We start from the raw sequence: 16,365 nt of genomic DNA, 5'->3' as shown, positions 1-16,365 counted from the left end.
TTTTCTCGTTTCAAAAAAGGTGAAATATTTATTGATGATAAACCTTGTTTTGGATGTTCATCAACTTCCCAAAAGGACGAAAATGTTGACAAAATATGTGCACTTGTGCTCAAAGACTGACAGTGCACCTTTGAAGAGATAAGGAAGTTATCTGGACTATCTTGGAGGTGGGTTTGCAAGAATTTTAACAGAAGATTTGAGAATGAGAAGGGTCACTGTAAAATTTGTGCCGTGGGTTCTGACTGTTCAGCACAAAGAGAGTCTAGTGGACACATGCCATGCTTTGAAAGAACAGCTCTAAAGTGACCCAGACTTTTTTCCGATGTCATTACTGGTGACGAGACATTGGGCTATTCTTATGGCCCTGAAAGCAAGCATCAATCAAGCTATTGGAAGGCACCATCTTCACCACGCCCAAAATAAGCTCGTCAAGTGAAATAAAATATCAAGATATTGCTCATTTTTTTGCTATCAGGGGGATAGGCCACTTGTAGTTTGTTCCACCAGGTCAGACTGTTAATCAAGCTTTCTATTTGTTGGTTCTCAAAAGATTGTGTTAACAGTGTGAAAAAAAAAGTGGCCTGATTTGTGGCAGATGAGGAACTGGTTTTGCCACCACAAGGATGCACCTACTGACTCAGCCATCTCAGTGTGCCAGCTTTTGCCAAAAAATAAAAATAAAACACCCCTGCATGCCTCTCTTACCTCACGTACCTTACTCACCTGACCTCACTCCATGCGACTTTTTTGTTTCCGCAAATGAAAAGGGATGTGAAAGTGATTTGACAACATAGAAGAGGTGAAGAAAAAAGTGAGGGAGGTGCTGTCAGCCATCCAAATGATGAGTTTGGAAAATGCTTCCAAGAGGAATCAGATTTGACAAATGTAGTAAATGTAATGAAGAGTATTATGAAGGTGATACAGTTTTGTAAAAATCTTTAAATACATAGCTTTGAAATTTTTTTCTGTTTTTTGGAGTACCCCCTCCTACATCTTGTGATAAGCTGCATTGTCTGGAGAAGCAAAACCAGTTGATCCCAACTTAGAGCAATCCTCTAGGACAGAGCACACTGCCACAGAGCTACCGAGCTTGTAATTGCTATAGAAGCAAACTGCCATGTCTTTGTTTCATGGAATGACTGGTGCATATGTACCACTGAGCTTTTGTTGAAAGCCAGGCACTTAACCACCAGGTGCCACCAGAGCTGCTTTTGCAGAAATAGGGAGACCCTTAATGAGATGGATTGACCCAAAACCCCAGTGAATGGCCACAACACACCAGTGACGATGAAGATGGCATAGAACTGGACAGTGTTTCATTCTGTGACTCAGAAGGTCACCATGAATTTGAGCTGACGTGACAGCAATAACATTGAGGAGGAGGATTTGGTTTGGTCTTTTTTTTAAATCATTTTACTGGCGGCTTTTACTAACCATAATATTATAACAATCCATACATCAGTTGTATCAAGCACCTTTGTGCATATGTTGCCATCATAATTTCCAAAGAGGGTTATTGGTCTTGAGAAAAATATGTTGACACACTTGTGCCCATTTCACAACCTCTGGTACTATGATCAGGAGGCCCCAAATTAATCAGCTCAACTAGACTTTGTGCCAGGCAATCAGATTTGCCTCATAGAAATAGCATTCTTAGGAATTAGAAGGCTTCTTCACCTTTAGTTTTCAAAGTAGTGTCAGAGAATGCCTTTATCTAGGTTTATATTTATAAATTCCAAAGATTTTGTGTGTGTTGATTTTGCTAAAATTAGCTTGATTAAATAGTACAAAACAGTAAAACTAACAAAAAACAAACAAAAAGTGCGTTGCCATTGACTCGATCGGATTTAAGACTGTAAATGTCTACGGGAGCAGACATTAAGTTTTTAACCCACGGAGTGGTTTAGTGGGTTTTGAACAGCCAACCTTGTGTTTCGCAGTTCAATGCTTGTCCCCTAGCATCATCAGGGTTTCTTAGTATAATAGTATTATACCACAATTTTTTTAAATTGCCAAAATATAAAAAGTTTTTTTAAGGTTATTATGGTTAACATTAATTTAACTTTATTAATATTTAACTTTTAGTTTATATGAATTGTTAGGCCTAACTATGCATTTAATCATGTTAAAATGTCGGCATTATACCATGTTTACACTAAGTTGTTGTTGGTTGAAGCCTGAAATCATCCAGCTATTTGACTGGCTCCAGGACTAATAGGAGAGCTGTTTGATTACTTGTTGTATCTGATGGTGAGGAAATTTTATATGCTTCCTTTCTCATTATTAAATTAGATTCCACCTTAAAGATGTTTTCTAAAGAATCCAAAATGTTACAGAGAAGTATATCATTTTCAAATATGGTGAGTTCATTTTAAATTTATCAACCTTTTTTGATATAAGTTCATCTAGCAATGTGTTTTGCACACAGACATACACATTTTATTTCTCCCAAACAATTTTGAGTTTATTTCTGTGAGTTAATTTCTACATATTATCTTCCTTTTTTAAACTTTCTTAAATTGTCTCTAAATTTAATAAGAATTTTTTTAGGTTGCCCTTTCCTTGTAAATACTTTCTATAAATACTGTAGATATTTTCCTTGTAGTTACTATAATGTAACATTTTTCAAAATTACATAGAGAGTTTTGCATGTGTTTCTTACATACCTAGTTTATAACTAAGGAGGATATTTGAATTCCTGAGGATCACTCCCAACAAGCAGCCCATCCCAGGGCAGTGAGGGCCATCCTGAGTCGCTGACAATGACTAGGCTAGATTTATTGGTACAAAATTTGACAAACTTTGACATTCTTTCCAATCTTTGAAAGGAAACTAAGCATGTAAATTGAGAAAACCTGGATAAATATGAGAAAGGCCAACATAAAGAGAATTTGAACTTATTTTTTTAGAAACTTATGAGATAGTTTTACTTTGTGTGTTAGGCCAGGTTGACCAGAGAAACAAATCCAGTAACACATTTATGTGTAAGAAAGAACTTTATATCAAGAAGTTACTACATATCAAGAAAACATCCCAGCCCAGTCCAATCAAGTCCATAAGCCCCTCTTCAGACTCACACAGCCACATGCAATGATGCAGAATGCAGGAATAGCACAAGCCAGTGGATGTCAAGTCTTGTGTATCCAATAGTGGTGACGGGGTTCTGGCAGCAATCAGGATCAGCCATCAGGAAGGAAAAGGGAGAGAGAGGAGGGAGGGATGGTTCCTAGAACCTCCTTATGAGAAGGCCATGCCCATAAGGAGGCACCAGCAGCTGTGACCTGATTGACAGGTTGAATAACAAACACCCCTTCACCTTTGTATATTATGTAACTGCCACACTTTGTTTAGACTTTACACTTGGAAATGACTAATGTTGAATTATTTGCATTTCAGGCTTTATCATCATGTTTGGTTTTACCAGGAGATGCCACTGTCATCAGTTCTTCATGGGATAATAACATGTATGTATCTGTGACGTGCTCCTTTGTCACATTCCACATGAGAGCCACTTTTGTTGATCCTTGATGCTAAAGGGCACAGTCTTCACTGCTGGAGATTGGTTTTTCTCTAAGGGAAACAAATATTAACTATAAGGAGCGTACTATTATATTGGAATTTAGTTATTTGAATCTAATTTCTCCAATTAGATTCAATTTTTTCCTTAAGTTTTAAAGTGAAAACAGATGGCTAGAATCTGGGAAGTTCTAGTTTTAAATTCAAATGTGAGTATTTGGCTTAAACACATGAATAAGTTATTTGTAATTCTAAAAGATCTTAATTACAGAACTAAAGTGTCATGTTTCTTAATCATGTCTTATAATTAAGCTTAACTCCTGTTTCAATAGTTCTTATTATTTTTTATCTTAGCTATTTTTATTCCATAGCATTTGGAAGACGCCAGGACACATTAGCGGGACATGATGATGCTGTTAGTAAAATCTGTTGGCATGACAACAGGCTATATTCTGCATCATGGGACTCGACAGTGAAGGTTTGTAAATAATTTGTAGCTTAGAAAGATTGCATGCATATTCATTCACCATTCTTTTGATATAGAACCTTTTCTTTGCATTTTTTGCAAAAGTTTCCTGCATAAATCACATCATATTCATCATCTTTGGTTTTCAACTTTTATTTATGTAAAAGAAAACAAAAATCTTAAATCCTTAGGATTCTTTCATTGGGCGCTTCCTGTCCTCTTGAGTGATTGCAGTTTCTTGGCCACTATGATTCTTGTCAGGTGCTGTCTTGTGGATTTCCACTTCCACCAACCCTGTGTATAAAGAATGAAAGCACAGCTGGTCTTGCGCCATTCTCACAGTTGTTATATTTGAGCCCAGAGTTGCAGCCACGGTGTCAGTCCATCTCCTTGAAGGTCCTGCTCTTTTTCACTGACCCTGTTACACAAAATAGGGCGTCCTTCTGCAGGGCCTGCTCTCTCCCAGGAGCTCTGGTGGCACAGTGAGTTACAACTTGAGGGCTCACCACAAGATTGGTGGTTCAAACCCACCAGTTGCCTTGTGGGAGAATGTGAAGATTTCTGCCCCTGTAAAGATTTACAGCCTAGGAAAACCACAGGAGCAATTCTACTCTGGCTTATAAGGTCCTATGACTCAATGGCGTTGTTTGTTTGGTCTCTCCTGATAACATATTCAAAATATGTGAGACAAAGTCTCACGTAAATTTATTTTATTTTTTCTATGACTTACCATGTCAAGTCTTCTTAAGCTACTTTTATTTCCTTGGTTCACACAATGAATCACATAATTACAAGAGCACATGAAACTGACTTAAACAGATTTGGGTACAAGCAATTAACCTAGGCTAGTGGGTGTAAAAGTCCAAGTACTATGGAGAAGGTGCTAAGCACATTGCTCAATTTAATTTGGTGGGCAAGTATGCTATATGGAGTTATAATAGGGTCTTTTTTATACAAATCAAATACTTTTATGGTAATGTATGAAAATGACCTCTGCAATGTGCCCCACCCTAGGTGTGGTCTGGCATCCCTGCAGAGGTGCCAGGCACCAGAAGGCACCACTTTGACTTGCTTGCTGAGCTGGAGCATGATGTCAGTGTAAGTATGCACACGTTCCACCTGATGGACGAAGCTAGGAAGTCCTGGTGGGGAGGATGGTATCTCTTGGTTTTGTGTGTGTATATGGTATATACTTGTGTATAAGCCGAGTTTTTCAGCACATTTTTAATGCAGTTTTTTGTGGTAAAACTGGGTGCCTCAGCTGATATCTGGGTTGGCTTATACTCAAGTATATGTTAGGTCTTCTTTTTATCTTTGTTTTGATATTTGGAGATCAGTTAAATCTCAGTCCTTTTCTTTGGCTCCTTGGATTTCTAAGTCTATATTGTTTTTCTTTCCTTCTATTTGTATCTTTGTACATTTCCATGATAATTTACTCTCATCCAACTTGACTTCTAAAATATCAGTTTCTAAGCATGGCAGAGAGAAGTTCTGATAATGCAGTTATTTAAACATTGGGTTGCTAGCCACAAGGTTGGTGGTTCAACCCACCAGCAGCTCCATGGGAAAAATATGGACTGCCTGTGTCTGTTCCTATAAATATTTACAGTCCAGGAACCCTAAGGGGCAATGCTACTGTCTTATAGATCGATGGCATTGAATATCACTGCCATTGTGTCAATTTTGACTCATGGTGACCCTGTAGGGCATCGTGGAACTGACCCTGTGGGCTTCCGAGACTAACTCTTTACAAGAGTAGAAAGCATCATCTTTCTCCCACAGAACAGTTGGTGTTTTTGAACTGCTGACCAAGAGTTTTACAAGTGACCATAATCATTACGCCACCAGTAACACTGAATATTTGGATACCCTAAAACTATTGAGGGTACTGTGTTCGTCTGGGTTGACTAAAGAAATAAATTCATATACACTCATCTGTGCTTAAGAAAGCACTTTACAGTGAACCCTCATTTATCGCAGTTAATCGGTTCTAGACCCTACCGTGATAAATGAAATTCCGCGAAGTAGGATTCCTTATTTGTAAATCAAATATTTTCGTAGTTAGAGCATATAGGACATGAAAAAACATCCTTTAGTCACCATTACACTCGTATTACCCAATTTATTAAACGAAAAAGGGAAAATACAGTAAAACATTTTGGACATTACAATTATCATTTATTATTTATTATATTATTTATGGCATCTAGTTTACAGTATTACATATTTCACATACAGTATTATTATACATAGTTCTTACAAATACTGTAATCAGTAGCCTATGAAATGACTTAAGGGATGTACTCTACAGGTGGGTCGCCGTCTTTTGCCTCTGAAAGAGCGGGTGTAGGCAGTGGGTGCTGTTACGCAAAAACCGCGATAGAGTGAAGCCGCGGAAGTCGAAGCGCGAAGTGGCAAGGATTCACTGTATATAAAAAAAGCCATTGTGTATTGAGAGAACATCCCAACCCAGTCCAGATCGAGTTCCTAGGTCCGATACTAGTCCATAAGTTCCTCTTTAGACTCACACAGCACATGCAATGATGCCAAACGCAGGAAGATCATAGGCCAGTGGGTAGAAGGCCTTGTGGATCTAGTGGCCGTGGAAGCATCTCAGCACTGGCCCGGGTCTTCTCCAGCTCTCTGAGTGTCTCAACAGCAGGAAAGGGAAGGCAGAGAGCGTGAGTCTGGCCTCCGATGAGCTATTTATCTCTGTCGCACCTCCAAATGAGGACAAGCTGCGACCTGATTGACAGTCTAGACACCACCTCTTTGCTCAAGTTGACAGGAGATTATGTAACTGTCACAGGCACCCAGGTGTGATTCACCATCTTTCATGTTCTCTGAAGTGGAAGATAGAAGGGACAGTTTTTCTCTATTGATATACGAAGACACCGATGCCCCAGCTAGTGGGTTCCGGAATGTGCAGCCTGAGATGGCCGTCTTCGTTTTCACCGGCTCACATTCCTATATCTTAGGTTGTATTTTTGCTGAAGGTTTTTATACCAAAGTCTTGAATTGATGTCTAATCTCTATAGCCTACAGACTAACCAAGGTTAAGAGATACAAGGGGCCTTCAAAACGTGCGTGGAAATTTTTCATTTATCTTCTAATTCCATTTTCTATGATGTTTTTGAGGCCTCCTTTTTAAAACTTTTTTTTTTTGCTTCCCCAATCCCAGATAATCATTAACAATTCATTGCTGTGCTTCAAAGAGTATGACACTAAGAAAATGACATTCATTTTTGTGAGCCCAGGCTATCTGAAGACAATATTTACTTCAGCAATATTTAATTTTCATTTATACTTCTATTTGGCACCAAGAACCTAATATTTTAAATCATCATTCAGTAGGATAATGGTGAAATGATCTGTGTTAACTGCCTGTATGATGGACAACAGACTTTAATGAATGTATATCACTATTTGAATTACATACATGAATCAGCCACATAATGAATGAATGTAATTCTAAACGGAACATTTTATGAGTGTATTTTCTTTCTTAGGTAGATACAATCAGTTTAAATGCTACAAGCACACTCTTGGTTTCTGGTACCAAAGAAGGCACTGTAAGTATTTGGGACCTTACTACTGCCACCATGTTGCATCAGATACCATGCCACTCAGGGACTGTGTGTGATGCTGCTTTTAGCCCAGGTATGTCATGACTTTTTTTTTTATCATTTTATTGGGGGCTCTTCCAGTTCTTGTCACAATCCATACATTCATCCATTGTGTATTAGTTTTTTAAATACAGATAATACTGGGTGAGTTGGAAATGTCATTTTAAAATTAAAAAAAAATTTTTAGAAAAGTATTTTGCTGATGACATTTTTTCAATAGGTAAAGGTGCTTCATGCATTATACTGGTGACATTGTACCTACTAGAAATGCAATAGTGGGTATTATTCTTAATCCCCTAACTCACTGAAGTTAATTTTTAAGATATAACTGAATGCATGTAGGAGCCCTGGTGGCATAGTGGGTTGCATAGGCTGCTAAACTGCAAGGTCAGCAGCTCAAAGCTACCAGAGGCTCCATGGGAAAAGATGGTCTTCAAAGATCTGTCGTCTCAAACTCGCATGGGGCAGTCTTACCTGTAGGTCAGAATGAATTGGAATTGACTCCTTGGGAGTGAGTTTGGGGTTTTGTTTTGTTTTTATTGAATGGATAGCCTTTAAAGTGCCATCCAGCACCCTAGGAACAGCAAAGCATATCAAGCCAAGGAGCTCAAGGACAATGAAATCCGAGATTAGGCCATTGTGGTTGAAATAAAATCTCAGAATAACTATTTTTCAATATCATGTTTTCCATGTCAGATAGCCGCCACGTCCTCAGCACAGGAGGAGACGGCTGTTTGAATGTCATAGATGTACAGACTGGAATGCTCATCTCATCTCTGGCTTCTGAGGGGCCACAGAGGTATAGTCCCTGCATTCTAGTGTTGAAGCCATTTACAAACAGGACTGTGAACATTTCATGCTGAAAGGACTATTTCTAAATCGTTCTTACAGGTGTTTTATCTGGGATGGAAATTCAGTTTTATCTGGAAGTCAGTCTGGTGAACTGCTCGTTTGGGATCTCCTTGCAGCAAAAATCAGCGAGAGAATTCAGGGCCACACAGGTACCCATCCTCTTCCATCAGGGAACACAATGATCTTCTCAGACACATGTCTGCATGCAGTCACTGCTGGTGTCTACAGCACAGATCTGTCAGGACTTAGGTCAATTTTCATGTGGACAGATACATTAACATAAAAATGGGAAATTAGAAACTAAAGTAAAAGTTGTAATATTTAATTTTTTAAAAGATAGTACACATACAGGGTAAAAGCAGAAATAAATAAAACTTAATCAACCCATCAGTTTCTTTCCAATCCAACCCCTATTTCCTGTTCTTATTCCAGGATAGCTAGTGATGTGAGCATTTCTTCATGTGTTTATCATCCATTCGATGCCTTCTCTGGTAAAATCTGTGGTCATGTCTTTTGCTCCTTTTTATTGGATTCTTTTATTATTGAGGTGTAGCATGGTTCTGTAGCGTTTCATGATTATTCCCTTGTCTGTTGCGTTGCTAAAGATTTTTTACCAATCATTGGATTCTTGTTTTACTCTTTTGGATTCTTTTGATATGCATAATTGATGCATTTGAATTGTGCTGGTGCAGAATATTGAAAGTACCAAATAGTTATTAGTTTTGCCATTTCTTTAAAGAATGATGTCATTTGGATCAGAATCGTATTGTTTGTAGATTGCTTTCATTAGTATTAATATGTCCACAATTTTGTCTTCCTATCCATGAAAACTGGTAGTCTTCCATTTGTGTTCGTCTCTTTAATTTCTTGTAACTGTGTTCTGTAGTTTTCTTTATACAGGTCTTTTGTTTCTTTGTTTTGATTTATTCCTAAATATTTTACCTTTTGTGTGGCTATTGTAAATCATATTGTTTTCTTCATGTATTTTTTAAGAGCCTTCCTACTTGGCGTACAAGAATCCAATTGGCTTCTGCTTGTTAATCTTGTATCCTGCTGCTTTATGAAATCCCTTAAACATTTCAAACCACTTTTCTGGGGTCCTTGCTACATAAAATCTGTTGTTTGCAAATAGCAAGTTCACTCTTTGCCCAATTGTATTCCCTTGATTTCTTTCTGTTGTCTAATGATTCTGGCTAAGATTTCTAGCATGATGTTGATAAGAGTGATGATAAGGGCTTCCTTGTCTAGTTCCCATCTTCAGGGGAAATGTTTTCAGTTTTTCCCTGTTGAGTGTGATGTTGCTTGTTGATTTTTCTTACATGCATTTATTTTGTTGAGGAATTTACCTTCTGTTCCTTTATTTTTTTTTATCAGAAATGGATGTTGGATATTGTTGAATACCTTTTCTACATTTATTGATATAACTATGTGGGTCTCATTCTCTGTCTTGTTTATATGGTAGATTACATTGTTTTTTTTAATGTTGGACCACCCTTGCATTCCTAGTTTGAATCCCACTTCATCAAGGTGAATTGGTTTTTTGGTATATGTTGGACTCTATTGGCCAAATGTGTATGAACAATTTTTACATCTATGTTCATGAGGGATCTTGGTGTGTAGTTTTCAGTCTTTGTGAGGTCATTGCCTTGTTTTGGTATCCGGGTTATGATAACTTACAGAATGAATTGGGAAGTTTGCTGTGTTTCTATATTCTGGCATACCTTGGGCTGAATTGATGACAGTTCTTCAATGGACGTTTGGTAAACTTGCCCTGTAAAGCCATCTGGTCCTGGGCGTTTACTGGTTGGAAATTTCAGGATGACTCTGTTCTTTTGTTATGAGTCTTGTTGAGGTTTTCTACTTGCATCTGAGTTCATTTGTGTAGAGGTGTATCTATCAGTATTTGTCCATTTGTTCTAGGTCATAAATAAACTTGTTGGAGTACAGCTTGTCTTAGTAGTTGTTATGATTTATTTCAATTGAATTTATTGTGATGTCCTTTTCATCTCTAATTCTAGATATTTGCATCTTCTTTTTTACCCTTTGTTAATTTTGCCAGGTTTGTCAATTTTACTGACCTTTTCAAGAAAGCAACTTCTTGTTCTTTTTATTTCATTTGTTTATTTCTACTTGAATCTTGGTGATTTCTTAAGTTGGTGGAAGGTTCATGTTGTTGCCTTTGTTCTAGGTGGTGGTGGTGTTAAGGTGTTGATTTAGACTTTCTCTTTTTTCATATGTGCACAGTAAATTGCCTCTGTTAACTGCTTTAACTGTGTCCCAAAGGTTTTGTTTGATATGTTGGGTTCTTGTTTTCCTGTGCTTAATTTCATCCCTTATTTGGTCATTTACCCAATCAATATTAAGTAGTGTGTTGTCCGGTCTCCATGTGTTCTTGTTCATATTGGTTCATATTAGAGTATTGTGATCTGAGAATTTTCACAATTGAATATTAGTATCTCAATGTATTTTGTTAAGGCTTGCTTTGTGGCCTAGTATGTGGTCATTTTTAAAGTATGTCCTATGTGCCCGGAAGACCTGTGTTGTCAGAGTGCTCTGCATGTAAGTAGGAGGTAGAGCTGTTTGATTGTATGATATAGCTCATCTTGTTAATGAATTTCTCACCTGATGTTCTTCGTGGAGAGTCATCTATTGAAATGTACTATTATTGTTGTTGATTTCTCCAACACTGTCTGAGGATTTGGTGATGTAGTTTGAAGGTCTTTCATTGGGTTTTCTGTTCCCAGTGTATTGGTCCTGTAACTGACATGTAGTGGCCAGTCTTGTCTCTCATATTATTTGCCTTGAAGCCTATTTTGTCAGAGATTAATTTTGCCATTCCTGCCTTTTAACAGTAGCCATTGGCTTGGTAATTTTTTCCTCCATCCTTTGGTTTTTTTAGTTTACTTTTCACCCCAGTTTTTTTCTTATTCTTTTTAGTTTATTTCTATCTTTAAGCTTAAATTGTGTCCTTTAGGCAGCCTAGAGATAGGTCCTGGCTTCTAATCCAGTGTGTCTTGATTGGTGCATTTAGTCCATTAATACTCGGTGCTATTGTTATTAGTGGGGCTGCTGCTCTCATTTTTCTGTTTGGTTTCTTTTCTGTGTGTGGTGTATGTGCTTGCTTATTGCTCTTTGCTCCTCCACTACTTGTGTGCTGTTTGGAGTGCTATTTTCATTGTGTTGCTTTCTGAGTGTTATTGCCCTGTGTGATGCTCTCAGGTTTATCCACTTGTTGTTGTACTGTCCACAGTGATCCAGTTAATATTTTTTATAATGTTGGTCTTATTTTACCAATTTCTTCAGATTTTCCTTATTTGGAAATACCTTTATTTCTGTCTCGTATTAAGGGATACTTTTGCTGCATATAGTATTCTTAGCCACTACTTGTCTGTCAAGTTTGTTGTACTGTGGTGGCCTGTGTGTTTTTGTGATGCTGAAGGCTATGTGACTGGTATTTCAAATAGCTTAAAGTGAGGACTTGAAGCACTTGCAGATGAAGATCAATCATTGTAGCCTTCAATATCAATTACAACTCATTGTAAAAAAAAAAACAAAAATTCTCACAAATGGACCAAGAGATAATAACATCACGATAAAGATTGAAGGTGTCAAGTATTTCATCTTGCCTGGATCCACAATCAGTGTTCATGGAAACAGGAGTCGAGAGAGCAAGGGAGGCATTGCATGGGTAAATCTGCTGTATAAGACCTTTTCAAGCTGCTGAAAAGCAAGGATGTTAACTTTGAGGATTAAAGTGCACCTGACTCAAGCCATGTTATTTTCAGTTGCCTAAAGGCATGTGAAAGTTAGACACTGATTAAGGAAGACCAAAGAAAATCGATGCATTTGAACTACTGTGTTGGCCAAGAATATTTAAAGTACCAAGGATTTCAAAAGAACAAATTTTTCTTGTTAGATGGCATTGCCAGAATGCTCCTTAGGGGCAAGGATGGCAAGACTGCATCTCATGTATTTTGGGCAAGTTAAGAGGAGCGACCAGTCCCTGGAGAAGGACATCATGCGTAGTAAAACAGAAGGGAACAACAGTGGAGGAAAGCCCCTGCAAGATGGACTGGCACAGTGGCTCTAACCATGGGCTCAAACATAAAAACAATTGTCAGGCTAGTGCAGGACCAGATGGTGTTTCATTCTGTTGTGTTCAGGTCACTAAGTTTGAATCTGCTCAGTGGTAACCAACAATAGCAATCTTGGTTGGTAGTATTTTTCCTTCAAAGTTTGTTTTATTTTGCATATTTTGCTCCATTGCCTTGTCTGAAGTTTCTGCTAAAAAGTCTGAGCTTACTTTATTGGTTTTCCTTGGTAGGTGACTGTTCTTTTACTCGAGCTGCCATCGGGATTCTCTCCTTTGCCTTGAAGGTGCAATTTGACTACAATATTTCTCCGTGGGTTTCTTCTGAGGTCTACCTATTGTGGGTTCTCTCCGCTTCTGGCACAGTATTTTCTCCTCTGGGATGTTGGAGAAATATTCTCATAGTCTTTTTTCTGTAGATTTTTTGGTTTCTTGTTGCTCCAGGATTCCAAATAAATAAAGCCTTTCTCTCGCGATAGTGCCCCATGTCATTCTCAGGCTTTCTTCTGATTCTTTCGCCTTTTGGTTGATTGTTTCTCTCGTTGGCTGTATTCAGAGTGGTTGTGTTTGAGTTCATTGATTGGATCTCCCTTCATTTGCATTCTATTTCTCAAATCTTATACCATGTTGTCTCATTTATCTTCTGGGATTCCTTGTGTGAAGGTTTTAGTTTTTAATGTCTTCTGTTGTTTTCATGAGTGTTCCCGGTATGTCTTAAGGTTCTTATATACTATTTGGTTGAATTTTATTTCCAGTTGCAGGGCATCTTTTTTGTTTCCCAATTGGGGTTAGGTGTTTTTTGTTTTTCATTTGTAAGCAGGAAATCATATGGAGGTGTTAAGAAAAAGGGAGATGCATAAGTGGGAGAGTTGCAGGGAAGAGAGGGCCCTGTAAGCTGTAAGTACTGGAGGTCCTTCTGGAGGAGACCTCAACTAGGAGGTGTAGGGGTAGGGGAGGGGAGTGGAAGCCGATAACCAACCCAGAAGGGGGTGGGGGTGGTGTGTGTGTGTTGTGTGTGTCTGAAATAGGGAGGAGACAGGAGGGAAAAGGAAGAGTGGAGTCGGAGAAAGACCAGGGGAGAGGAAAACGGGCAGAGCGACAGAAGGGGCTGGGTTGGAGTGCCTAAGGAGTTGTGTTGCTATGCTAGTATGAAAATGGGTGGGTCTGTACCCTTAGGGTCCAAGGTTTGACTGTCTCAGTATGCTGCTTATTTGCCAGAGGACGGGGGCTGCTCAGAGAGGATGTGACAGTTCAAGAGAGAATACAGGCTGGATTAAAGTAAAAGGAGAATGTGGCACTTGAGAAGTAAAAAATACACGCTGTTTCGGTGTGGATTGCTGCTGCTTGTGCTCGGATGGTTTATCAGGTTGTCTGGGTAGGACAGTATAGGCAGGTGTGGTGAAGGGGAGAGGGGCACTGAGGTAAAGAAGGTTAAGGAAACCTAAAATAATGGACAAAAAATGTTTGCTTGGGTTGTGAGGAAGTCTGCACAGGGCTCCCAGTGACTGGGGGAGTGAAGGGTTTGGCTGGGTGGGGAGGGACAGGTTTTAAGACTGGTCTGATTTTGTTGGGAGAGGGATGTGCTCTGAAGTAACTTGGACCTCTTTTGAGTGTAAGAAGGCAGTATTCCGGAATTTTAACTTGAAAGAAAGGAGTCTGGCTGGGTGGGTATGGTTTGCCTGTGCTGGGGAGGCTGCAGGGAGGTGGGATCCTGTAAAGAAAGGATTTTGGAATTAAAAAGGGATATAGATTAATTCATAGTGAAATAAGAGTGCAAAGCCCTAGAAACAAAACATAAGCCTATTTTGAGTCGGTATGGCTACTTCCTTGGTGGGACCAGCACTTGAAGATTCACCTGTCAAGTGTGGCCAGGAGGTGTGGGGAGGCAGTAAAGGAAGACTAAGAAAAGTTGACGAAACGCCAACAGTCGTTTCTTGGGTTATGAGAAATCCCGCGCCAGGTTGCCTGCATGGTCTTTCCTCCGTGTAGGGCTCCAGAGACCAGTGAGGTGAGGGGCATGGTTATGTGCTTTAGGGTGGGGGTTAGGTCATCCCACAATCATGGAGGGAAGTCAGAAAAACAATGTGACCCTGATCTCCTTATTTTTTAAGAGACAAAAAAACTTGGTGCACTTATCTTTCAAGCTGACTCTGGTTTCAAGAAGCAAGAGCCTGGTGAGACCTCTCTGGGACTCGCGGCAGAGGAGTTACTCCCATGCTTGCTACCAGGGCCATGCTCCTTTCTAGAAGAGATTCTAGTATCTACTTTTACCTACTGACGTCCCACTGTGCACAGTGATTTCTTTCCAACCTGAATGCTCTGCTTTCGATTGTGTATACATATATGAAATTTTTAAAAAATCATCTGTATCATCTTTCAAAGTAATTAGATTCATTCCCCCAGCCAGGTCCTAACTATTCTGCATCCGTATTTCCCAGTTGTTGTAACAGCTAAGTGGTTTCTTATTCCACTTTGTGGACTCATTTCAATTTTTATGTAAATTAATTGCAATTAAGTTTGTCTTTGGGGCTTTCTTGTCAACTCACCACTGAACCAAAACATCTTTCTCTTAGGTCCTGTGACCTGTATATGGATGAACGAACAGTGCAGCAGCCTCATCACAGGAGGGGATGACAGACAAATTATGTTCTGGAAATTGCAGTATTAAGTGCCTTGTTAGCTCCTGGATATACAGAATTATATTTAGTGTGCTTTTAAATCGACTGGTGGATGTGTAATGATAGCACTTGGAAGTTTCGCCACATGTAAAATGTGTGGTTTTAAACTTTCTAAATTCTGACTTCCTTGAAAGGCATTAGCTGCCATCTTCTAAGACAGATAAAAGCGCGGCAATATTTGGAAGAAAATGTTACCTTATCTGTACAGTAGGGAATCATCCTACTAGGATACTCATCAGAAACAGCTTTGGGGACAGGAGCTAGAAGAGACTGAACGGGGACTGGGAAACGTACCACAAGGCATGCACAGCTACAGTTTTCCAAGAAACCACAACACTCTCTGCTACTTGAGTCTCCTGTCTCCCGTCGACAATTGCTAGCCAATTGTAATTCATTTTCTTCACTGCTTGGCTGGTTACTATCTAACCTGCTGTACCCAGATTCTAAGAAGCTGGGGAAGGATTAGCAGTTCTTTCAATGTGCATTGGAATGGTTTCTATTTCATTATGGCTATTAAATGCTCATCTTTTCTACAATAAAATTATTTTTATGTAATGAAAGCATTTTTCATTGTCTTATGTAAATGACTCACTGCAAAGAAAAGTAGCCTGAAAGAACCCCCGGTACTGATCTGCTCTAGAAGACCAAGCTCACGGAGTACAGCCCTTGTACCTCTAGAACCCTCTTCTGACTCAGAATTGGAAATGTGTTTTGCTTTTTAAATTTCAAACGAGGTTAGCTATAAGGCAATAGTTCTGATTACCTCAGATAATCAACTTCTGAAACGCAAAATATTTTTATACTCGTTGAAAACACTGTACGATACAGCACAGTAATTTCCAGTGTTAGTTTTAAATGCCATGAAACATGACACAGTTGCCTCACTGCACTCCTGCTGCTTGGCTCGCAGGGTCCTTCGCCAGCTCGACTGGTCCTTTAATCCCATAGGCTGGAGGTCCAAGTTTGCAGCCCCCTTCCAGATACAGGTACCACCAACACCAGGCTTTCCTCGGTAATTCTTACTGCCACCTGCTTTGGCAGATAAGTATAGTAACAAGGTAAATGTCACATTCCCTATTTCTAAAATCATGTACAAACTGGGTAGAAGACACTGACAGTTTCCCAATGAGAGACATT

At 39.1% G+C, this 16,365-nt stretch overlaps 1 protein-coding gene across 1 annotated transcript in view; it reads left to right on the top strand.

Moving 5' to 3' along the window:
- NSMAF (neutral sphingomyelinase activation associated factor) overlaps positions 1-15,788 on the top strand; it is a 69,191-nt gene extending 53,403 nt beyond the window's left edge. The window contains exons 24-31 of the mRNA XM_045293538.1: positions 2,293-2,360; positions 3,397-3,464; positions 3,871-3,994; positions 4,997-5,080; positions 7,492-7,642; positions 8,305-8,407; positions 8,500-8,609; positions 15,124-15,788. Of these exons, the coding sequence (XP_045149473.1) occupies positions 2,293-2,360; positions 3,397-3,464; positions 3,871-3,994; positions 4,997-5,080; positions 7,492-7,642; positions 8,305-8,407; positions 8,500-8,609; positions 15,124-15,218 (803 nt within the window). The 3' untranslated portion in view covers positions 15,219-15,788. The remainder of the gene's footprint in view (positions 1-2,292; positions 2,361-3,396; positions 3,465-3,870; positions 3,995-4,996; positions 5,081-7,491; positions 7,643-8,304; positions 8,408-8,499; positions 8,610-15,123) is intronic.
- Positions 15,789-16,365: the final 577 nt, after the last annotated feature.

This window comes from Echinops telfairi, unplaced genomic scaffold (genome assembly GCF_000313985.2).
Source record: "Echinops telfairi isolate 266 unplaced genomic scaffold, ASM31398v2 ScPeMD7_1;HRSCAF=3_0, whole genome shotgun sequence".
Lineage (NCBI taxonomy): Eukaryota > Metazoa > Chordata > Mammalia > Afrosoricida > Tenrecidae > Echinops > Echinops telfairi.
The sequence above is the reverse complement of the archived record's forward strand: the minus strand, read 5'-3'. Positions and strand labels throughout refer to the sequence as shown.